General features: G+C 42.1%; 2 protein-coding genes across 4 annotated transcripts in view; one reads left to right on the forward strand and one right to left on the reverse strand.

Annotated features, from left to right (window-relative positions):
* The window catches only part of bptf (bromodomain PHD finger transcription factor), a 31532-nt gene extending 15490 nt beyond the window's left edge, over positions 1 to 16042 (forward strand). Inside the window, exons 14-30 of one of the 3 annotated variants that reach the window (XM_079253612.1) lie at positions 115 to 243; positions 375 to 525; positions 636 to 759; positions 1546 to 1792; positions 2624 to 2763; positions 3723 to 3837; positions 4424 to 4632; positions 4739 to 5660; positions 5758 to 7028; positions 7127 to 7209; positions 7302 to 7527; positions 9560 to 10035; positions 10112 to 10288; positions 10384 to 10576; positions 11388 to 11472; positions 14090 to 14276; positions 14543 to 16042. In XM_079253612.1, coding sequence (XP_079109738.1) covers positions 115 to 243; positions 375 to 525; positions 636 to 759; positions 1546 to 1792; positions 2624 to 2763; positions 3723 to 3837; positions 4424 to 4632; positions 4739 to 5660; positions 5758 to 7028; positions 7127 to 7209; positions 7302 to 7527; positions 9560 to 10035; positions 10112 to 10288; positions 10384 to 10576; positions 11388 to 11472; positions 14090 to 14276; positions 14543 to 14558 — 4751 coding nt within the window. In that variant the 3' untranslated portion in view covers positions 14559 to 16042. The remainder of the gene's footprint in view (positions 1 to 114; positions 244 to 374; positions 526 to 635; positions 760 to 1545; positions 1793 to 2623; positions 2764 to 3722; positions 3838 to 4423; positions 4633 to 4738; positions 5661 to 5757; positions 7029 to 7126; positions 7210 to 7301; positions 7528 to 9559; positions 10036 to 10111; positions 10289 to 10383; positions 10577 to 11387; positions 11473 to 14089; positions 14277 to 14542) is intronic. The other 2 variants (XM_079253610.1, XM_079253611.1) reach the window with 2 other exon arrangements.
* A 1318-nt stretch (positions 16043 to 17360) lies between these two features.
* Positions 17361 to 20183, reverse strand: kpna2 (karyopherin alpha 2 (RAG cohort 1, importin alpha 1); the record flags this gene model as incomplete). Its single annotated transcript, XM_079252360.1, has 10 exons — positions 17361 to 17450; positions 17523 to 17672; positions 17773 to 17955; positions 18038 to 18271; positions 18371 to 18634; positions 18752 to 18846; positions 18939 to 19207; positions 19304 to 19392; positions 19905 to 20045; positions 20127 to 20183. The coding sequence occupies 10 exons, from the start codon at positions 20181 to 20183 to the stop codon at positions 17361 to 17363; spliced, it is 1572 nt and encodes a 523-aa protein (XP_079108486.1).
* Between the last annotated feature and the right edge of the window lie 4612 nt (positions 20184 to 24795).

Raw genomic sequence — 24795 nt, forward strand, 5'->3', positions numbered from 1 at the left:
TTTCAAGTTGTTGAGTCGAATTTTACACATGGAGAGCAAGTAACGTATTTCCTGCAGAACTTTGATGAAGGGGTGAAATGTGAGAATTTACAGATGTTTTTATTTTAATATCAGAAACCACAGACACAGACATCATCACAACGGAGATAATCAAACGTAAAGACGTGGGTCCCTACGGCATCCGCTCCGAATACTGCATCAGGAAGATCATCTGTCCGCTCGGGAACAGAGACACCCCCAAAGGTAAAAGCTTGATGAGAATTTGTTTAGGATTTAAAAAAAGAAGAAAAAAGCAGAAAAAGGAATTCTGAGATTCAGTTCAGGAGTTTTATCCCAATAAATGATTATTATTTGGTTCTACTGTTCTTGAGTAGAAACCCCGACTCCTCAGAGGAAAGGCCTGCGTTCAAGTGCCTTAAGGCCCAAGAAGCAGGAGCCAGCCAAGCTTTCTGGGCCTGTTGCCGTGGAGACGTGGGTCCCTGAAGAAGAACTGGAGCTGTGGGAGATCAGAGCTTTTGCAGAGAGGTGGGGAACACCGAGCAGGTTTCCTCTGGTCTTATCTTGCCAAGGTTCTTGTCTGGGGGAGTGAAGTACTGCCTTTACACATATTTTGGCCTCTTTCTGTGATGTTACAGAGTGGAGAGGGACAAGTCGCAGGGCGTGGATCCATCCAAGGCTGGCAGCGCTCTGAAGACAGCAGAAGAAGTCAAGGCCCATTTAGAGAATCAGCTGAAGCAAGCAAGACTTGCAGCCCAGCAGGTGGGAGCAAAACACTGGACCAACACATACCTTTTTTTATTTTACTTTATTTTATTTTAATCTTTTTTTTTCATTTCATGTTATTTCATTTTAATACTTTTTATTTTATTTTATTTTACTCTTTTTTTGTATTTCCTTTTTTCATTTTATTTAATTTAATTTCATTTTATTTATTTTAATTTCATTTTATTTAATTTAATTTATTTTTATTTCATTTTATTATTTTATATTTATTTTTGTTCATGTTATTTAATTTTTTTAAAATTTAATTTAGTTTTAGGTTATTATATTTATTTTTATTTTATTTTGATTACCATTTTTTCATAATCTAGAGGCAATTTTTACTTTTGGGTAAAAGTAATTAATTTTATTGTACTATTACTCTGATTTAATCTTATAATAAACATTCATTCATTCATTTCTCCAGTAGTTGATTTATCATTTTTATTTATGTTTATTTATTTTATCCAGTCATTCTTATTCTCATTCCCCCAAATGTACTAGTATTTTCTCTGTTTACCCTACACACACACACACACACACACACACACACACACACACAGCCTTTATGGCCGTCTGCATGTTATGAATATAAACCTTTTGTACTTTTTGGGGACGTTGTTTGTTGTTGTTTTTTTTAATTGTTTTTCTTCATTTGTTAGGAAACTTTCTGATGCGTTTTGTAGTCAAAGTGTCCTGCAAATAAAGTGATTGACTGAACATGTTTCAGATTCGTGGTTTTCAGGTCAAACAATTTCAACACACTCCACATGTTGCTTGTTTTAGAAACGTCTTGAGCAGCAGAGGCCGAGTACCACGGTCACCACGGCCACAACCACCACCACCACCACCGCCTCAGCCAGCGCTCCCAGTAGTCCTGCTTCTACCAGCCAGAGGCCTGGTCAAGTGACTCCTGGAGCCAAGATGGTCCTAGCATCCAAGCTGGGCTCTCCGGTTTCATTCCAGCAAGACAAGAACTTCCATCAGTCCTTTGCATCCTGGGTGAAACAGGGTCAGAACAACAACGGCGCAGGTGAGCAGGCAGAAGACAGAGCGTTCACCCATCATCATCTGTTAGCGACAACAGCTCATCATTCATTCTCTTTAGTTTTTACCTCTTTAAGGTTTCTTCCGCTCCTTTTTAAAAAAATTTTAAATCAAAACATCCGCATTTCTCTTTTTCCGTACCTCATTTTTTTCCCCATCGTCCTGTCTTCTGGCTGGTGGCGTCCACTTTGTCCTGATAAAAATCCTCCAATCCAGAGTAGAAACGCTGATTTAAAAACATTTTAACACCGTATTTGAAACGTCAGTCCCGTTTTTGGTTCAGAGTGGACACCACAGCCGTACCCTGGCTGCTATGGCGACCGTTGTCGGGTGCACGTGACCGTAGGTGGCATGGTGTCTCTTGCAGCCTCCACTGGCTCGGTTGCCACGGTGGCTGGTGGCGTCACCACCTCAGAGCAAACCTTCCAGATCTCTGGCAGCCCGGTGACTGTGGCTGGCCAGGTCCTCGCCGCCAAACTGCCGCTGCCCGCTAACAGCAAGATTGTCGCGCTCAACATGCCTTCCGCTCAAGGAGGTAGGGAGCATGAGTGTCATCCATTCTGGCGCGCTTCGCTGCAGATCCGGCCTGATGGATGGATGGAAGGAGTGTTGACACCGCTGTCGTTTCTTTCGTTTTGTTGTCGAGTGAAAGGCTTCTCCGTGTAAAAGTGTAGCATGTGAACCAGATGTAAAGATGTTGAATGGAGCGAGGAAACACACGTACACTTCCTCTGCATGCCTGTCTGCTTCTGTACCGGTATAACTACATGTGTGGTGCTTCTTAGCTTTTCTTCTTACGTCATTTTTTCCTCATCAGCAGGCGTCGTTCAGCAAAAAGTCCTGGGCATTTTCCCCTCTGGGCCTCCTGCGAACCTGAGGACATACAGCACACTACATCCTACGACGGGCAACATCAACCTCAGAGCTGCAACGTCTGCTTCCGCCACTCAGCAACAGGTCTGCTGACTTTCAGACAAGCCTTTCTGAGTTTTACTGAATTACAGGTGAAATACAAGCAGAGCTGGACAGACGGCCAGGCTGGCACTGGACACCTCTGAGATACGAAGGGACACTTTGGGTTGGGGGGGCCCAAAGTCCGTCCTCATGGGCCGCTGTCCTGCAGGTTTACCATGTATCCCTGATCCAACACACCTGGCTTCCATTAAATGGATCCAACAGCCTATGAAGTCAGGTGTGTTGGAGCAGGGATACGTGGTAAACCTGCAGGACTGTGGCCCTCAAGGACCAGAGCTGGGCACCCCTGCCTCAGGTGATCGATAAGTAACTATAGGACAGGGCTGTAAGGTGTTATCAGTCATCCTTTGAGAATATTGACATTTGGCAGCACATTGCTAGTGGAGAAATTCAGTTCAATTTCAATTCAATTCAATTCAACTTTATATAGCGTCAAATCCTGGCTATGCCATCTCAAGACACTTTACAAACAGGAAAAAAAAACACACTGAAAGCCAATTCATAATAGCCCATATAAGGAAACCGACCCGACCCATCCTGAGCAAGCACACTGGCGACAGGTAAGAGAGAGAGAAAGAAGCTCAGTATATCAGGAAATGTCCCTCAGCAGTCTAAACCTATAGCAGCATAACTAGAGGATGCTAACCATCCCTAGTTATCAAAAAGATAAGTTTGACAAGTCATATTCAGCTGAGACTGTTACCTGATGTTAGCCTGAAGCTATATAGAATGAAGAGAGGGGGGGGGGGATATTTCTCATTTCATCACTGCAAATGTAACTAAATATAAGAAAAAACATTTAAATTGAGAAGATTCTGACTGTAGTCAAGTGAAACGATCTGCCAGGCTGAGATGTCCTGAAATAAAAGTCTGGCTCTGCCACTTCATACAAGCATAATTACTGATGTTTCCTTCTTGTTTTTTTTTTTTAATGTTTCTAGGGCACCACAGAGGCAGGAGGCCAAACACAACCTGGCGCAACAGCGAACCACACACTAACCCCGTCTACCTCTGTTGGCACAACGATGAACAGAAGCCCAGCAGCGGCTCAGCAAGGTGTGCCGTCCGACTGACTGTTCTTATTCTCTGATCATCTTCAGTTTTTCTGGTCAAAGTTCAGTTTATTTAGGATCACCATTAGCTCTAGCAAGCTACAGCTATTCTTCCTGGGGCACAATTATAACATCAAAAACTTCTGTTCAGTCATGGAATACAAGCTATTTACACATTCAAATCCATCTCTTTACATCCATTTTTACAGACTAAATGCGTGCATGTCATGTCCATTCATGTTACATCCAGTACTTTACCATAATACATCGTATTCTGTCATATAAACAGTTTACTGTAATACACACCCTATTTGTGCACAACATATACTTACTCATAATGGAAATCAATCTATAGATTTGATTATCTATAATACAAATCCTCTAGTACACCTCTATCCACATTATCAATTAGTTTACTCTATTACACATTCATTTGTATTTATTATACTTTTATCACCAAACCCTTATAATTATATTTTATATAGATACCTGTACTTTTGAGAAATAGTCTCTTAATAATTTTTTGTTGTTGTTTTTCAGTCTTAAAGGGAAGAAAAAGTCAATCTAAAATGAATCTGTGTTCCTTGCAGGTCAGCTGCAGCAGGCTGTGTCTCGTCAGCTCACAGCTCCAGCCATCCCAGGTTCTCCTTCTGCTCCGAGAGCTGCAGCACCGTCGCCTTGTGCTGCCGCCGCTGCTCCTGGACAGGCTCCTGCAGCTTCATCTCAGACCCAAAGACCCCAGCAGGGTCAAGTTAAGCTCACTATGGCTCAGCTCATGCAGCTGACGCAGGGTGCACAGGTAAACAGTCTTTTGTCAGTTTTGTATTTTTTTTTCCTACTTATTCCTGAAATTTACTTAATTTTGAATCTCGGGTTATGATGTGTTTTTGTCTGAAACCCGTCAGGGAGCAAACCCAGGTCTGACAGTTGTGATCCAGGGTCAAGGCCAGACCCAGGGCCAGCTTCAGATCATCCCGCAGGGTGTGACGGTCATCCCCGGTCCTGGTCAGCAGCTCATGCAGGCAGCCATGCCCAACGGCCAAGTCCAGCGCTTCCTCTTCACTCCTCTCCCCCCGTCTTCATCACCTTCTACGACTGCTCCCCCCTTAAAACCCGCTGCACCTCAGATCCCTCAGACCCAAATGTCAGCTCAAGTTCCCGCACAAGTCCAGACAACTCCCTCAGCTTTAGCCCAAACCCAAATGGCAGCCCCTCTGCCTGCCCCCACACATGCTACAGGCCCGTCTCCAAAGCCCAGTTTGGCCCCCAGCACCGTTTCTGCTCCTGTTCAAACCCAAGTCGCCTCCCCCCCGGCTCTTCCACCACAACCTGCAGCTCAGGCTTCCCTGCAAACACAGTTTTCCCCCACCACTGCGTCCCCCGTCCCTGTTGTGCCGCAGATACCTCCCCCCGCGGCTGCAGCTTCACAGAACACAAGCCCGGTTACGGCTCAGAACCAATCCCACGTTTCCACTTTTCCACCAAGCTCGCTTCCTGTACAAGCCCAAGCTGCAGGTTCCTTACCTGTCCAGCCGCAGTCCCTTAGCCCCGCCCCCGTTTTGACCTCAGCCCCAGTCCAGATGCAGGTCCCTGGCGCCCAGATACCCGTTTCTGCCTCTCTGTCTTCCCCTGTCAAAGTCCCGACCCCAGCCCTCGCTCCGGTCTCCGCCCCCGTCATGGCTATCGTCTCCACCCAGATCGCTGTCCCGCCTCCAGGTAAAGCTCTGACCCAAATCCAAGCTGCAGCTCCGGTTCCTCTCCACGCAGCCGTGGCGAACGCCGTTGTCACACCAGTCACCGCCACCTCCACAACGCCTTCAGTGCCAGGTAAAATCCAGCATGGCCGCTGCCAGCGCCGTCTTGCTCTGGTCGTTTGCATCAGTTTCTAACGTGTGTTTCTGTTTACTTCCGCCTCCTCTTGCAGCGCTGATAGAACAGAGGACGGCTCAGCCTCAAGCTTGGACTCCCGCCTCGTCTCACGCTCAGACTCCCGTTCAGACGTGTCAGCAGGCTGCAGCGACGCCGCCTGCCTCCGCAGCGGTGTCCGTCTCCACGCATTCCCCCGTTACTCCTTCCCCTCAAGCGTCTCTGACTCCTCAGTCTCAAGCACAAGTCCAGCCGCCTGCGGTGGTCTCCATGCAGCCGCTGCCTCACATGCCCATCTCAGCGGTGCAGGTTCACATGAAGGCGTTGCCGGTCTCCTCCGTGTCGCCTTTGAGACCCACACAGCCTCCGCTCAAGCCCCAAATCTATACACAAGCGCAGATCCGTGCACAGGTTCAGGTCCAGCCCTGTGGTCAAGTCCAGCAAATGCCCCACATCCAGACTCAGGCTCACATTCAGCCCCAGGTCCAGGTTCAGTTTCAGCCACAAAGTCAGCAGCTGCCTCAGGGCCAGGTGCAGTTTCAGTCCCCGACCAAAAGCCTGCCCCAAGTCCAGCCCCAAACCCCGTCCCAGCTTCAACCACGGGTCCAACCTCAGTACCACCCCCAGGTGCAAGCTTCTTTTCAAGCACAGACGCAAACACAACCTCAGGCTTTGCAGCAGCCTCAGGTCCAGACTCAGGCCCAGCCTCCGCTTCAGACCCCGCTCCATCCCCAGGTTCAGATCCAGCTCCAACAACAAAACCAGATCCAACCTCAGGCCTCGCCACAACCCCAGGTCCACATTCAAGCCCAACCTCAGTTTTCAGTGCAGTCTCCACAACAGCCCCAAGTCCCACAGCAGCTTCAGGTCCAAGCGAAACTCCAAGTCCAGTTCCAGCCTCAGACCCAGCCTCAAGTTCAGACACAGCCTCAGCTTCAGGTCCAGTCTCCAATCCGGCATCAGCTCATCACAGTTCCAGGCCTCCAGCAGCCAGTCCAGCTCCTGTCCGCTCTGCCGCCTCACGTCGCGGCCCAGATCCAAGCCCAGATCCAGGCTCAAGCTCAGCAGCAAGGCGGCGCAGTTCCTCAGCAAATCAAACTGCAGCTCCCCATCCAGATCCAGCAACCCGGGGGGCAGATTCAGACCCACCAGATCCAGAACATGGTGACCATACAGGCGCCAGCAAGCGTTCAAGATCAGCTTCAGAGAATGCAGCAGCAGCAGCAGCAGCAAGTGCAACAACCAAAGAAGAAGAAAAACGAGGCTAAAAGGGAACAAAAAGAGCAGAATGTGCAGGTGGTCAGTCCCAAGGACGGCATCCAGAAGCAGGTTCGGCTCAGACACGATCAAGTTGTTGGTTTCTCACAGCATTTATACGCAATTATCCAGACGTTCTTCATATTAATAGAACTTTGTACAAACATCAGGTGGTGTTGAAGCAGAACTCTTCAGCAGAGCAGCTGAAACAGAGGAAGAGCCTGGCTGCAGCCGAGCGGGAGGAAAACCAGAGGTCCGAGTCGGAGCAATCACATGTTTATTTAAAATAATACGTCTTTATTTCGCACTTAAACCACCTTTTTTTCCCTTCCTTTTCGTCCCCAGAATGATTGTGTGCAACCAGGTGATGAAGTTCATCCTTGACAAGATCGAGAAGGATGAAAAGCAGGCAGCGAAGAAGAGAAAGAAGGAGGAGGTGGTGGAGCAGAAACGCTCCAAGCAGAACGCCACCAAGCTGACGGCGCTGCTGTACAAGCACAAAGAGCAGCTGAAGGCTGAAATCCTGAAGAAGAGGGCACTGCTGGACAAGGAGCTGCAGCTGCAAGTACAGGTTAGATTCAGGCAGCAACTCCTCGAACGGTGCAGGTTTAACCCCTAAAACTCTGCTAGACCACCAGCAACCAGATAATAGTCTCTCATGTGGGTTAAATTATGTTGGTTAGTTTGCTCTTTATGTGATCCTCAGAAGCTTTCCAGACATTTCTATCCCATCCTGGAGGTTTATAGTCCAGCTGCAACATGCAGTGTTTGTTTAGAGACTATGTGGTGAATCTACAGTGGCTGATCCATGATAACAGAATTTACCAAAGGAAAAAAAAGACCGCTGTCGCTACGGTGTTGCTAAGAGAACACTTTTTTTTTTTTTTACCTGGAACTTATGGTGATGGCTCTTGCTGTCAGACTTTTAGCCATTCAGATATTTTAAATTGACAGTAATGTTCAGTCAGGAGCAGCCAAAGATCAACAGGTGACAAGAAGGTGTGATGAGTCTGCATCATTTACTGCCCTGGTGAGACCTGGTGGTTTCCTTATATAGGCTGTCATGAATTGGGTTTCATTATTGGCTTTTTCCCTGTCTGTAAAGCGTCTTGAGATGGAATTGCGGCGATTTGATGCTATATAGATAAAGTTTAATTGAATTGAATTGGATTGGCAGCGAGCCAGGTGGGAGGAGTTTTCACTCCATTTACAAAGGGCGATCAGTCTGATGACCTCAGATCTGCCGGCTTGTTCAGCGAGAACTTCTCCTTTAGACACTGTATATAAAAAGATGGAAAATACAAATATGGGCAAAGAGGTGGAGCTGAGAGGGGGGCTGTGAGTGTCATGGTGGATGATTGACATCGAGCGAACTCCGAGCTTTCTGTAGCTAAGAGCTAACCGAGCTAACCTGGAGATAACAGGAGGTAACCAGCTAACAGAGATAAGCGGGCTAAAGCTAAGCCACGTTGTTAACCGGCTAAAAACCGCGGTTGTTCTACGTTCTTCTAACTTGAAGCCGGATATTGGTACCTGTCAATCAAAAGGACCCGCCCCTAAATATGCAGAACTTCGAGATTAAATTACCTTTAAACGGGCGAGTTAGAAAAAAAATCACTCCCCCCAAAGTTGTCATGAAGGTAAACCTGACCTATAAACCAAAAATGGATTTTTGAACCAGGCTGTAAACATGTTTATTTCTGCCGTGAAGTTGGTCTTTTTAACATGGGGATTTGCTCTGTTTTGGAGCCCCCAGTGGAGGAAGGGGGAACTGCAGTTTTATGCACTTCCGCATAGGCTTCACTGTTAACCACCGGAGGTTGCCGCTTGGTCTCCTTTAACCACATGAGTGGAATAAACGACTTTGCAGATGAAAATGTTCCAACCTGATAAATCATGTTAATGTGTGGAGTTTAACTTTGCATCAATGTGATTCTTAACACTTTTAAGCTGCTCTATGCAGCGAGGTGATGTTGTTTCCTTGTTTGTCCTCCAAAGGACACTGTTGATCCATCCCTCTTTTGTTTTCGGCAAACGCCCTCCTCTCTCCCCGTTTCATCCTCTGTCTCTCGTCATCACTTCTACCCAGTTCATCATCCGGCTGACGGTAAAGGAGCGGACCCACCAAACAGAATTAATGATCCTTTATGGCCTTAATAAAGCCAAGGACATTTTTGCATAAAAAACGAGACGAGTTGGAGTCAGTTTTGTGAGGGTAGGAGGTAAATAGTAGCATGAATAACTGTAAACACTAAAAAGGTGGATAAAAGTGTAAATATGTAAATAGTTTTTGTTGCGTGTTTGTTTTGGTGCGGAAATTTTTCCTCCTGTAATCCAAGATGCAGATGAGAAAAGGCTTGATCACAGCTGATCTGTATTTTATGTCTACAAAGCACTTCAATTATAATTTAGGTCAGTATTTGTGCTTAGCCTTTATGAAGTTGATACAATGTTTTTACACCATTTTATCCTCATATCCTGGTCTGTCTGAACGTTGACGCTGATCGAAAGCTTCTACGTTAGTTTTTTTTATGGAACACCAGGTGGATTTTTTTTAAGGTTAAAAAGTGAGAAATCAGACTTTGGATGTGTTGTGTTGTCAGGAGGAGCTGAGGCGAGACTTGGCCCGGCTACAGAAGGAGAAGGAGAAAGCCCGAGCTGCGATCGCTCAGGCAGCTGCCGCCACGGTGAAAGCAGCCTCTTCCCACCTGTCCCACTCTACGCATTCCTCCCACAGCACCCACACTGTCCCCACACCCTCTCTGTCCCATAAACGGAAGAGAGAGGACGAGAGAGACAGAGACAAAAGCAGAGACCAAGACCGGCACCACGACAAGAACAAGAAGCGGGACAGGGACAAAGAGAGGGAGCGATACAGAGACCGAGACAAAGACAGAGAGCGAGAGAGAGAGCGAGAGAGGGACAGGTGTCGGGAGAGAGACAGAGACAAGGACAAGGACCGGGATGCCAGCTTGTCCAAACACAAGAAGAAGAAGAGGAAGTTGTCTTCTACCTCAAAGGATCACAAGAAGGACACCAAGCTGTACTGTATCTGCAAAACGCCCTACGACGAGTCAAAGTAAGCGCCGTGGAAACGCCGCCGCCGGTTTCGTCAGCGTGATGCCAACTCCAGCTGTTTCATCTGCTCTCCGCAGGTTTTACATCGGCTGCGACCTCTGCTCCAACTGGTTCCACGGCGCCTGTGTCGGCATCACAGAGAAAGAGGCCAAGAAGCTGGAGGACTTTGTCTGTAATGACTGTAAGCGTGGTCAGGAGGCGGGGAGCAACGAGGAGCTGTACTGCATCTGCCGGACTCCGTATGACGAATCACAGTAAGGATTTCACACGTTACCCTCATCAGCGGTTTCCTCCTCTACCCGCGTTAGCCTTTCGTCAACGTCCTGATCTGTGGCCATGTCCTCCGCAGGTTTTACATTGGCTGCGATCGCTGCCAGAACTGGTACCATGGCCGCTGCGTGGGCATCCTGCAGAGCGAAGCCAATCACATCGACGTGTACGTGTGTCCGCAGTGTCAGTCCACAGAAGACGCCATGACGGTACTCTCGCCACTCACAGACAAAGACTACGAAGGGTTGAAAAGGATATTACGATCGTTACAGGTAGGAGACCTCTGTGTGTGTGAGAGGGTATATCGTTACATATTACGAGACGCTGATCATTATTATTCTGGTTTTTATATAAAAAAGTTTTCCTTTTTAATACACAGACTTTTTTCATTTTATTAATTTAAGATAAATTAATAAAAAATTAAATTATTGTTCCGTCTCTTTTCATGGACTCCCAAAATAACTGTTATTGTTAGTGTTCAAGCCATTGCTGTTTGGCCTCCTTTCTGCCTGTTTCTAGCCTGGTTTTTCTCTTTCTGCCTTTTTCTATTAATAAAAATCAGTATAAAACAATACACTTTAGAATATCTAAATAAAACAACAGATCAACTGAATAATAAATAAAATATTAGTAATTAAAATAATCTGCGAGGCACGACTCTTAGAGAAGTATTTTACACTAAAATGTTGCAAAAAAAACCAAATCTGTCCCATTTTTCAGTTTATATGTGATGAATTTATTTATTTATTACCCTTAATTATTAACAGTGGCTTCTTGCTAACGACTCCTCTGCAGTGCCTCGGAAACCTTCACACACGCTACATCTGTAGCGTTCTCACTTCACATTCAGGTTATTAATCTGCAACCTCCAACGTTTGTCTGTGAAGAAAATTAGGATTAAAAACCGTGAACCTGTGTGAGTGTGTGTGTATCTGTGTGTGTATATGAGTGTGTGTGAACTAGCCGTGAATGTGTTAAATGTGTTTGTTACGATTTTTTCCCACCAGACAGGAATTTTCCGTTGATCCCATCTTCTGTATTTAGTCTTGTTTTTAATTCTCTTCTCATTTTGTTTCATTTCAGGCGCACAAAATGGCGTGGCCTTTCCTCGAACCAGTAGATCCGCACGACGCGCCTGATTATTACCGTGTAATTAAGGAACCAATGGGTAAGACCTAATCATAAAAACTGATTTAACCTCCAAATCAAAAGCAGATTTTTTTTTTTTTTTTTTAAGTTATCTGTGTCAATGACACTGAATTTCCTTTAAATGGAGTTGTCATGTTACAGTACGTATACATGCTAAAAGACTACATAGATTCCCAGAACAAGCACCGTGTGTGTGCTCCACTGTGTGTGAAACCTCTGAATATATCAGTCCTCAATGCGTTGCAACATGTGGACGTGTTCATGTCAGTCAAAGAACTACACACAGTCACAATGTTGTGGAGAAAACAGATGTCCTCTGCACATGGCGCTGTCCTCTACACCGCTACAGTTTCATTTATGAACCTTGTTGCATCTGCAGCCGTCAACCCTTTCTTCAGGAATTCTCACCTGCTCATCATCCCATCCATCGAGCTAACACTTAGTAAAAGCAGCCACATTTAACTCACCCAGCGTGTTCTTTATATCTAAAACCCCTCTCAGCCTGAAACACACATGAAGCACATAGAAAAGGTTTGTGCACATGTCCACTGTTCTCTGTGATGCACCTGCAAGATGGAGACATAAAATTAAAATCTGTTGGTTAAGAAAATGACAGATTTGTCCCACCGTTCTGTGCTACATTTATAAAACACTTTATTTTATCTATACACAGTCATATCTATATATCAAGCTAGATATTTAGCTAAATACAATGGATATCTTTATACAATAGATGTCTAGCTATATACAATATAGCACAAAAATTGTTTCAGTGCAATAGTCACATCCTGCAGTTTAGGAGGCAAATGAACCACCATAGATGTTTTCATCAATTTGGAAGGTGTCTGACTAACAGGTTTGTTTGTTTGTTTCCAGTGGGTTGGTATTATTGTTTATGGTGTTAAACAAACCTTAATGATAAAACACATTTAACATTTGCACAAAAAAACATGTACTTATGTCGAAGCACAAACAAAGCAAGTAATGAAAGGTAACCAGAATAACTCAAATACAGACAAAACATGCTTGTAAGATTTACAAAAGGAGGGGAGATCAGTGCAGGTTAATGTCAACAAGATGGCCGGAGTCCTGCACTGTACCTTCACCAATGAGGTTGTGTTTTTATCGCTTGTTTGTTTGTGTTCAAAATAACTCAGAGTTATGGACAGATTTTCATGAAACTTTCAGGAGTTGTTAGAACTGTAAAAAAGGAAGAACTGATTTAATTTTGGTGGTGATCCGGATCACCGTTTGGATCCAGGAACTTTTTAAAGCATTCTTTAACATTGTGAGATATGGCCAATTTCAACATTTTGTGCACGTAACTCTGTGAGGGACCAAGCTGGTGAAGGAAGAGGAACACAGGTGGCTTCAAAAGAAAAGGGTTTTATTTGCCCAAACAACATAAATGAATTAGGCCTTTAAAAGAGGTCAACTATGCAAAACCTAAATCAAAGTCTGAAAATAACTAAACTAACAGATTAGGGAACATAATCGACATAACACAAAAACATACTGACCTGATAAACAAGAAACAAAGGAGAACTTAAATACTGGCTGATCAGACCAGTTACAAAACATATGGGGTAACACATTAAACATGCTAACAAACTACACAAAGAAACAGAACCTGTTAGCTTAATTATTCTTAACAAAAACTACTCAAAAATGGAAAAGAAAATGAACAAACATTTAAGGAAACAAAACTATTAATCTCCTCCTCTGAAGATGAGGTCTTCCCAAAGACCCGTGGCACTTCCTGCTCACTGGCTTCCCTCCTGTCCACACTCCTGCCCCCCAATGCCCAAGCTAATCCCTTCAGCACCAGTAAACAAAGAAACAAGATTAAACAAAACACAAACAGTGGCTCCTTAATGTGCGCGCTAACAAAAAGAAACCAAAGCATTTAAACTAAGTTTAAATATAAAGAAAACTCAGTAACTGACAATGTGGTGCTTTTACCGCCTTTTTACATGTGTGGCCATTGGTCTGGCCATCACAAACTTCAACAAAAATGGTCGCAGCACTTAGGAAAAAATACAGGACAAGCTTCCATCAGGTTGTAAAATACATCTCAGACTGATCCAGGTAAAGGAATCCTTCCAGATACTATGATCCAGAATATGAAAAGATAGGAGGCATTCGGGATTTTCATCGTAGGAAGAGAACAAATAATTACAATATGTAGAGAACTGTGGCTTTTGTTGGAGGTTTCTGCTCTGAGTGCTTTTCTACTTTGAAGTGCTGTTCAAGTCATCTGTTGAAAAATTCCTGTAATTTTGTCATATCGCAGGGTTAGCAAAAGTTGCAATGTCATGTTTTTTTTCCAATATGCTACAGCACTACATTGTACAATATGCATCACAAGCAGTTTGTTACCATTTCTGTCCGTATCCGGTTATTATATACGAGTTGTTAAAAGTCTGTCTGTGAGCGACTAAGGAGCAATATGTAAATTAGCAGTAATGCTAAAAACAAGACCTACTGTTTCATGTAAAAATACTTGCATGTTTGTTTATTTGCACCAGTTAAAAGCGATGCAATTTTCCAAGGTTAATTACTGATCTTTTATTGTGCAAATTTCTCCTGGAGGATTTATCTTCAACCTCTGCTTCCCATTTGTCTGTCCTGCTTAGACTTTTCAACGATGGAAACCCGCTTGCAAAACCGACATTACCAGAAGCTCACAGAGTTTGTGGCAGACGTGACCAAAATCTTCGACAACTGCCGTTATTACAACCCAAACGACACGCCCTTCTTTCAGTGCGCCGAGGTGCTTGAAGCCTTCTTCGTGCAGAAGCTGAAAGGCTTTAAAGCGAGCAGGTGAGGTGAAACGCTTCATTCGTGCTTTCACAGCATCCTTCCTCTTTATTTTCCTCGTACCACACGCATGTGCAGAAGTCACGTTTGAGCAGAATTTCATTTATTTACATCAGATGCTTTTTTTTGTTAAGTTTGCTTTGCAGACCTGAGAGCATGTCCAGTGTCGTGTCGTCATCTCGCATTTGTGTCTGTCCACCTTTTTCTGCATGTTTTTTTTTTTTTAAATTATTTTTATTCAAGCCATCCCATGTTTTTCTTTCTTACAGATTGTCAGATTCTTAGGTGGGCCAGTCTAGCTGGAGTCTGGACTGGATGCTGGGGGTCTCTAGTGATAATGACATGAAAGCTTTGTTTCCAAAACAGACACACAAAAAAAGCAGAGATGAACACACCCAAACACCACATGTGCTTTTGTTTAGGTTTTCAGGAAGCTTAGTACACTGTAAAGACAGCAAAGTGTTGAAATCATCCTCATCATCATCACCATCATCATGTTCTCGTCCCAGATCTGAAGCCTCTCCGAACAGTCCATCACACCAGCTTAGATGCTGTTTGGAGGGATTTTAACTGCGTTTTTAGTTTCTAACTTGTATTTATTTCTGTTGGACATTAAGTTTGGGCTCTGAGAATGTAGACGAAAATAAATAAAGCTGCATATTTTATTATTGAGAGATATATTTATGAGGCATTTTGTATGTTTCCCCCTCAGTTTGACTTCATCCAGATGTTGAATGCACATGTGTTTTACGGCGTACAGTTGCTTGTGCGTTATCTCTGCTTGCATTTGACCGTTTTAAATAATGGAATGAATCATTTTATATTAGTTTTATGAGTTTAAGATGTCCCGATAAGAGCGAGGAATTCCTCTTCGCTGGTTTTGTAGTTGTGGAAGGTTTCATCATTCCCAGTTAATTACACCAGCATGGCTGCAGAATCTCTTGACTGGTTGCTTTGCATCTGTTAAGTGGTTATTAAGCTGTAATTGCTGAATAAATGAGAAGAGCTTTCAACTCTTCCCTCTTTCCACATCCTGTAGGTCTCATAACAACAAGCTTCAGTCTTCTTCAGCCTCTTAGGAAGCGTCTGTACGTTGCAAAAACACAAACGAAAAAAATGCACTTGCCAATAATAATGGTGTTTCTGAACTGTGACTCTGTGATGCTCCGCCGTGCGACCGGTGGGGGGCAACCATCCGTCACGCCGAGCTGCCCCTCTGCCCTCTTTTCGGGGGGAGAGGGGGCTTTGCGGGACCCGTCTTCATCTGTGGGCCTGTACAGAGGAGCCGGAACAACTGAGGCATTTCAGAAGAAAGTTTACCTCGAAAAAAAAAAGGAAAAAAAACTCTTAAAGGAGATCTCATATTTCCATGATCTTTATTTTTTGATTGTAGTTTTTATTTCCATACTCGGTTTAAAATATGAAGAGGGGAAAAAAAAAAAAAAATCATTTTCAGGCCATTTTTTTGTGGTTTTCACGTCCACTGAAATGGAAAACTGAACACCGACTTATAATGGCTGAGTTTTACTGAGCATCATGTATCAAGAGTTTCGTGTCCGAGTTCAGATGTTTATAGAGGAACAAATGTTCATCCATTTCCACTCGTCGTTTAGTCTGAAGTGGCATGAGAGACGGTGGGACTTACTGGACACACTGGTAGTCTGATAGGTTCAACTCCTGCATCACCTGGAAGTACGGTGGAAATGAGAGGGATGAAAGGAGACATCTGAAGGTTTCTGCCCCGTCTGTAAAAATGAACGAGATTTGGACTTTACCTTTTTTTTTTTTTGTTTCTTTTTTTTGTATTAAGCTGAAGAAATATTGATGTATATGGAACTTAATAAAAATGAAAAAGCTTCTTGGTGTGGTGTTTGTAATGTAAAGCAGCTAAAATACACACGATGGAAGGTTTACATGTACACACACATCAGTCCACAGACATGCTCTCAGTACTAGCCAAGCCAGCTTTATTTATAAAACACTTTCTGCTGAACAAAATGCTAAACACAACATAATTAACATATTAAAACAGGTTGTCGCAGGTCAGCTGTCGACAACCTGAGAGGAAGATGTCAGTCTACTGATCTGACAGTTTTCAGACCTACATTTGCTTTTTTTTTTTTTTTTTTAAATATACTTTCTCCTGCTTTTTCACAGCGGTGAAATGAAAGCACCAAAACCCACTTTATCCTTCTTGTTTATGAAGATTCTGGCAGTTTTTAAGCCTCACATTTAGAGTACTGCCCCAGCATGACCCGTCTCGTATGTCACATAATAAACCACTCTAGTGGCATCTGACCTTCTGGTCCACGGCCCTCACCAGTGACATTTATTAGGAATTAGTTCTCAGTGTTGACAACTCAAATATCTGTACTTGAACTGACTGAAAAGTGGTTGTATTGTTGCATTATTCATATTGTTACATAAGTTTTCCTCTAAAGCTCAGTCAACAGGCTTTTTTTTTTTTTCCCAAAAGGCCCATTATAACACCTTTTATAATTACTATAATATATATTGTTACATTATATAGATATATACACACACGATGTATTTTATACCCTTCTCCCGCTGTCTTAAAGCACAAATATTTAAAGGGCCCATTATAACACCTTTTATTACTATAATATATAAATTGTTACATTATATACCCACATATATTTTACATTATATTTTAACATAACCTCCTCCCACTGTCTTAAAGTGCAAATATTTAAAAACACTCCACATTAGGATGACTTTATGGAGCAAATGAGTCATTTTAATTCCCCTACAGACAATACATGGGAAAACTAAACTGGATTTCCTGAGTTTCTCAGTTGAAATGGTTGAAACACACCCACATTGGGCTCAATTCATCCTCATTACAGTCTAAACAGTCGTTACTGCGCTGTAGTTGTCTTCACTGCAAGACACACACCAGACCTCCAATAACACGCCTGAAGACAAAGCCCGATACATCAACTTTATTTACAAACATTTCTTGAACGTTAAAAAAGTGCCGGTATGTACAGTACATACAGAACCACATGAACAAAAAGACAAACAGCATCAATGAAGACAAAGTAGAGACAAGAAGGACAAAGTCTTCTAGAAGTTGAAAGTGCTCTGGTTTTCACTGATCTGGAAAGCGTAACCGTCATCGGTTGCTTCGGGGGCCACACACTCCACCACCTCCTCCTTTCAAAAGGAAAATAAATTATTAAGGAGAATAACTTCGGTGCAGAAATGTCTAATCTGTCCGACGCCTACCTCGTCTGAGAAGTACTTCTCAATCAGGTTGAGGGCGGCTTTGTAGACCATCTCATTCTCGTGAGTCTGCAGCGACTCGATCTTGTCTAGACCTCCGCACTCTTCGATCATTAGACTCAGCTTGTCCGACTCCCCGATTTTATCCCCAGCCTGCAGCGAAGCGGCACAAACATGTCACAACATGTCACATCACACCCAAGTCAAGGACGTTGGGGCTCAGGCCGCCACTCTGGCTTCACCACGCGCTCACCATGAAGATGTTGGCGATGGCGTCCAGGATTACGAGGACTATTTTGCTGTCCTTGGACGAGAGCAGATTCAGAAGAGGCTCCAGCACGTTGGCCTGCACGAGGTAGACCACCTGCTGAACCGTGCCCCCACTGGTGAAGTTTGTGACCGCCCACACAGCCTCCTTCTGGGTTTTGTAGTCACCCTGCAACACAAAAAGAAAAGTTGGTAAGTTGAGCAGGATAAATTTGTTTTTAATGCACGTAGTCCTCTGTAAGGAGTCGTACCCGCACAAGCATGTCGACCATGTACGGGACGAGGCCTGCATTGATGACCTCCTGGATCTGAGTGTCTTTCCCTGCTGTGATGTTGGACAGAGTCCAGGCTGCCTCCTTCTGAATGTTGGCTTTTTTGTGGCGCAGCAGTTGTGGGAACATGGACAGGGCGCCAGCATCCAGCGCAGCCTGAGTCTGCTCGTCTGTTCCGGTCACGATGTTGCCGATGGCACGCAACGCCGGAGTCTGAGGGGAAAGGTGAACGGGATCGTTTCATGCGATGACAGGGTGCAAATCTGCACTAAAAGCTCACGCTGAAGCACTGATGTGGAGGTTTATACGTACAACTACAGGCAGTTCGTCAAAGCCAAGCAGCTGCACCAGACGGGGAACCAAACCGGTCTCGACCACCACCTCGATGCGGTCGTTGGAACCGTCCGTCAGGTATGAAACGGCCCAGCAAGCGTCAGCCAGCACTTCCGGATCCTCGTGGTGGAGGAGGCGGATAAGAGTTGGTAAGATCTGCTTGATGGCATGCAGAGGAGGGGAGGGGTTCTTGTTGCGGCACAGGTTTGACAGGGTCCATGTCACGTTCCTGAGGTAGCCGGGCTGCAAAGAAACCCAGCGAGAGAAGTGTTTAACTGGGTTAGGGCGCCATCTAGTGGCTAAAAGTCAAACCATTTAAAAGAGTGACTTAGTTTAGGAAGCATGGAGAAAAGCTCTTACACTGAACACATTCAGGTCTGGGCCTGCTAGCAGACTGAGCAGAGGGGCCACAGCTCCATGTTTGATGACTCTGTCTCTAAGTCCTGATCCATCACCTAAAATACAGATTAAAAACAACCAATCATATCAGCTGTGACTTCTTCTACAGTCAATAAAAGTGCAAACTACCAAGAAAATATTCAATTACCAGCAATGTTTCCAAGAGCCCAGACTGCCTGTTCGCTGATGTGCTGGTGGGGGGATGAGACCAGGTTAATAAACGCAGGAATGGCCCCGCCCTCCACGACAGCAGCTGTCTGATTGGACGTCCCAGAGGCGATGTTCGTCAGAGCCCAGGACGCCTCAAACTGGATGGGAGCACAGTCTGACAACCCCAGGAAGGAGACAAATTTAGGGATCAGACCAGCGCTGATCATCTGGTCAATGGGAGGATGTTTGTCACGAGACAGCAGCTTCCTGCAACCAGAAGAGCATCAATAAAAATAAATTCTTTTATTCTTTATAAGTATTTCACATGAATGACAGATGAGTAATCTGTGGTCTTTTTATTACCGTGCAGCCTGTGTAGCCTGAAGCTGGGACTCACGACTCTGACTATTCACTCCTGAGACGATCTCTTCAACTGTCCACTGTCTGAAACTCTGCAAATATTAATATACTGGTCATGAAATGAGGCAACTGTCTGATCATTAGAAAACAATCATCTCCATGGCAGGGAATTTTGTTTAGAAACAAAAGGGATTTAAAAAAAAAAAAAAAAAAAAAAAAATCCATTTAACTACACTTTAAATTTATTGCTGTAAAATTCAGGAGAAGTTTAAATAATGAGCATGAAATCTCATTCTGGGTCAGTTTTACTCGGTTTTCATGATGTCTATGGTTTGGTTTTTTGTTTTTGTTTTTTCCCCTATTATATAATGAACTAAAAATACATAAACTGATAAGTCAGGTGGTCACAGTTAAAAAGAGGTACAAAGAGAATATGAAGACTGGAAAATACACACACAATGGAGTATCTTCACCTGTGCATACGCCCATACATATACCACTGAGGCAAATTTATTGCTGTTTGAACTCTTTTTGTTAAAATAAATAAAGATAAGAGGTGATTAATCCAGATGACCAGTTTCCAGGAGCATTTTACACAGCTTACCTGACAGTTCTGGGTTCTTTCTTGCAGAGGAGAAGTCGCCTCTTCCGGCTCTGCGGCCACATTTCTCCTCTTGAACATCTGGTCATCTTTCTTGGCTTTACGGAGCTCCACGTTCACCTCCACCCTCCTGCGTCGAAGCTCCTGCAATCATGTCCAAGTTAAACACAAGATTTGTAGTAGTTTTACAAGAAAAGTACTTTTTTTACTCGGTTAAAAACTCACATTTGTGTCTTTGCCTTTGTTCTTAAACTTGTTGAGACGCACGACGTTCTCGGACATTTTCGTGGAGCTGAGTGGCAAAGCAACGATGGAAATGTGGTGTAAGTCCTGCAAAGATGAACAGAAAAACAATTTAAAGTATTTTTATAGTTGGTCTACTTTTAAGCCTCGTGATTCTGTGGAAACTTCGTGGAAAACAAAAGTCCACGCCAGCAAACCTTCTCCGTGACAGCTGACTTAGATCAGTTTAAATAGGCATTCAGCAAGTTTCACAAAATACGTGAAGAAAAACGGGTAAATTGTGTTCAATTGTTAAATAAGCAGCAGTCACACTTACTTGAGTCTGAAGCAGGAGTTGCAATACCAAGAAAAAGCCGCACAGACCTTTAAATTCCTGCAGAAAAGTCTCCTGATTGGGTTGTTTGAGCAAAAGCATCCGGACGGCTGCTCTGATTGGACAGTTTGAAAAAAAAAATCACGGAGCGTGGCGGAAATTACGTCACTCACCCCAAATCTCGCGAGATATTTAAATATGACAATTTAATGAAAATGAAATTTAAAAAATACTTTATTAATCCCCAAAAGGAAATTTAATATCGCAGTAGATAATAATTGACTCAAGGAGGTCTTGTTCCGGAGGCTGCTGGCAGGAATGATCTTCTGTATCTTTCAGTCTTATCCTCCTGACTACCAGGAAAAAAAATGTCCACTATGGAGGACATTGCTTAAACTTTTAAATATTGTAGTAAAATATAGTTATATTTATCTAAGAAACGATTTAATGCGTTTATAAGATATTCAATGAAAATATAACTACAAAATTTCAAGTAAAAATCACCAAAAAAAGAAAAGTATTATGCACTTTTACTCTTCCCATGAAATATGCATGTTGCAGTGGAGGCCATTTTTCTTGAAGAGAGAAAGAAAGTTCACAACCCCCCTCCCCTCAAATGAGGTACCATTTAAAAGCACTAAATGTCCTCTTTAAAGACCAGAAGGTGTTAGTTTAGTAGCATTCAGGGAGATGAAAATATTTAGGTTTACAAAGGTCCTCCACAGAGGACAAATTGAACTACTGGTAGTCAGGAGGTTAAATCAGACCTGAAGAAGCCTCTCACTGAACACACTGTTGTTTCTTCACTGTGTGGTGGAGAGGGTGTGAAGAATCCACCATCATCTCCATCAATCATCATTCATAATGATGATTATGATAATAACGATAATAACAATGATTCATAATCATCTTCATATCTGATTCTGGGTCAGTTTTACTCAGTTTTCATGTTGTTGTTTGTTTTCTTTTGTGACACAATCAAACAAAAATACAGAATATAAACTGATAAGTCAGGTGGTCACAGTTAAAAAGAGGTACAAATAGAATATTATGGCTGTGGAAAACACATATAAACACCTGTAGATACGCCCATACATGTACCCATGAGACAAAGTATCAGTAGGAGAGCTTTATCAGTGAAATAAGAATTGATTGTAAATTCATGTAGTTTTTAAGGCGTTTGGGTTTTCAAGATCTCTAATGATGGTTCTGTATTGAAAAAGTTCTTGTAAAAACTTTGCAAAGCTCGGCTTGCCGTCAGCCCATTTCCTTTTATGAATGTGAATCTTTACCAAGAGTAAAACAAGTTGTACAAAAACAGTCAAGTCCTTTTTCACATTTTTTTAATCTTCAAAATAAAGTAAAATGTCCTTCTCTTGCAGATGTACAAAATGTTCTGTTTTCCTTCTAATAGAAGTCTGCACATTAAACCAGAACAATTTAGGTAACAAACAGTGATAAAATACATGTTCAATAGTTTCTTCATCCAGGCTGTAAAAAGTGCAAAAGTAATCCACCTCGATATGAAATTTTCTTGAAGTGTTTTTTGCTGGATAAACTTTGTGAATAATTTTGTAAGAAACTTCTTATTGCTAAGAAAAAATGTATCATTCATTAACCACATCTTTTTGCAGTCAATTTAAATAAAGAGAGATGTCCAAACATATTTAGCAGAAGAAACGGTTAAATTTACCAAAAGATTTCTAATGTATTTGTTACAACATTTGTCTTTGGTAATGTCTACATTTCCAGGAAAAATATTATTTACTGGAGCCGTCATATAATGCTCAGATATAGATCCTACGAGTAGCTGTAAAACATTCCTTGGGATAGCAGTAAAAACATTATATTCCTTCAGTGGAACTGTAATATCAAGTTTACAGATAAATTCTTTATAAAGTAACAGTTTACCATAAACTTTCATAAGTTGTGAGACTAAGACTATACCATTATTTACCCAGTTTTTTGTTAGATAAAGGTCTATTTTTTTTATTAAGAATGCACCTGTTATTCCAAATGTAATAGTTTGTAGGTGAGAAATTATGTTTGTAGAGTAATTTCGATGCCTCTTTTTTTCAGATAATTATGTTTATTTCTCCAGATGAAATTGAATAGAATCTGGTCTAGTTTTTTTTTTTATATGTAGTAGTCGGCATTCCTAGAGCCAGAGACACAGAAACAGATCTTGATATCCCTTCAGCCTTGAACAGTAAGACTCTGCCACTGAAGGAAAGATCCCTCATTAACCACATGTTAAATTCTTTTGTTATTTGTTTAACTATTGGGTCATAATTTAAATTGTTGCTTTTTCATTTTTAAAAATAACAATACCCGAATGTGTGAAGGTGTTCTTTACAGGAATACCATTTATCTCCAACATGCCACATTAATTTAGTGGCAATAACACAGATTTGTTTAAGTTCATTTGTAGTCCAGATACTTTGGAAAATGTATCCATACACTGGACCACTTTGGCAACCTCATTTTTATTAGATAAGATTATAATTGTGTCACCGGTGAGTTTTGATATTTTAATTTCTTTGTCTGCTGCTATGATGCCATAAAATGACCTAGTTTTTATATGTACAGCCATAATTTCTGTAACCTGGAGGAACAAAAAAGGCAACTATGTCTCTAGACGCATCGTGTTTCCACCAGTACATGGGACTAAATCACTAGCAAGACTCAAGAACAGAGGATGGTGGCTCTGCAGAGTCCCTGTCTACTTTTAAGAGCAAGCTGAAGACTCAGCTCTTCAAGAAGCACTTCAACACTTAGTTTAGCTATAGTTGTTGGAAAGTTGGAGAACTTAGCCCATTTCTTTGCAACAAACTTTATGGTATTAGTTCTTTGTATTATAACATAGATGATATTATGTGGTGGGAAGGGAGTAAACAAAAAACAAACAAACAAACAAAAAAGCCTGTAGCACTTCATGCAAGGATCTACATCCAACTGGACAGTCCACCAGCATCTTCCTATGGTATCCTCTACTGTTTGATTTCCTGCTTGTGTTGTTCTCACTCATATGTAAGTCGCTGGATAAAAGCGTCTGCTAAATGACTGGAGAATAGAATAGAATAGAATAGAATAGAATAGAATAGAATAGAATAGAATAGAATACCTCGATGGATGTTAATCATGCAAAACCAGACAGATGTTGTTCCAAATATTTCTACCAGGCATAAAACCTGATTGTGCCTCATCCATCATTTTGTCTAAACCTAATTTTAATCTTTTGGCGAAGATCATGGCCAATATCTTTGCATCACTATTCAGTAAACTAATTGGTCTCCAGTTTTCAATACTTAATTTGTCTTTTTGGCTTGGGGATCTATTTAATCAGGCCTTGTCGTCGGGTGGAGTTTTCCTGTTGGTCTACACAGCATAAAACTGTTTCTGGACCTGTGAATTTCAGGTTTTCTTCTTGAATTGCTTTACTGGGGAAGTAGATTGCAAACAAAAATCCAAGCATTGATCCATGTACCTACAAAAACTTTATCCTATTCAGGCGTTTTGTAACAATTATATTTCTTAGAATGGAAATGAACATTTCTTTAGAAAGTGTGAAGTGGAATAATGCTTTTCCCATTTTTATGAAATAAAATTAAAATTACTCCCAGATAATCCCATAAGGAACTAAATTGGTAGTAGGCTTATTGTTTTAATTTAAACACAATAGTAACTAGTATCACATAATATGTATAGATGCATGCATATATATATATATATATATATATATATATATATATATATATATATATATATATATATATATATATATATATATATATATATATATATATATATATATAAATATATATATGAAATAAGAATTGTATATATGTATATATATATACATATATATATATATATATATATATATATATATATATATATATATATATATATATATATATATATATATATATATATATATATATATATATATATATATATATATATATATATGTGTGTGTGTGTGTGTGTGTGTGTGTGTATAGAGCTAATGAGCTGAACATATTCTTCAACAGGTTCAGTTCACCCCCTACCTCCAGCCCAACAGACCACACACCCTCCATAAGCCCACTGCTTTCCTGTCACACCTCCAATCTGTCACCCTGCAGCTCAGTCATGGACCAGAACACAGCTTCATCTTCCTCCACAACAGGACATCCTGAGACCTCCACCTTGTTTGTATCCCCCAATCAGGTTATGAAGCAACTTGAGAAACTGAACCAGAACAAGGCTGCTGGTCCAGATGGTGTCAGTCCCAGAGTTCTCAAGACCTGCTCAAAACAACTATGTCCGATTCTCCAGCACCTTTTCAACACCAGT

This window comes from Telmatherina bonti (genome assembly GCF_933228915.1).
Source record: "Telmatherina bonti genome assembly, chromosome: 14".
NCBI lineage: Eukaryota > Metazoa > Chordata > Actinopteri > Atheriniformes > Telmatherinidae > Telmatherina > Telmatherina bonti.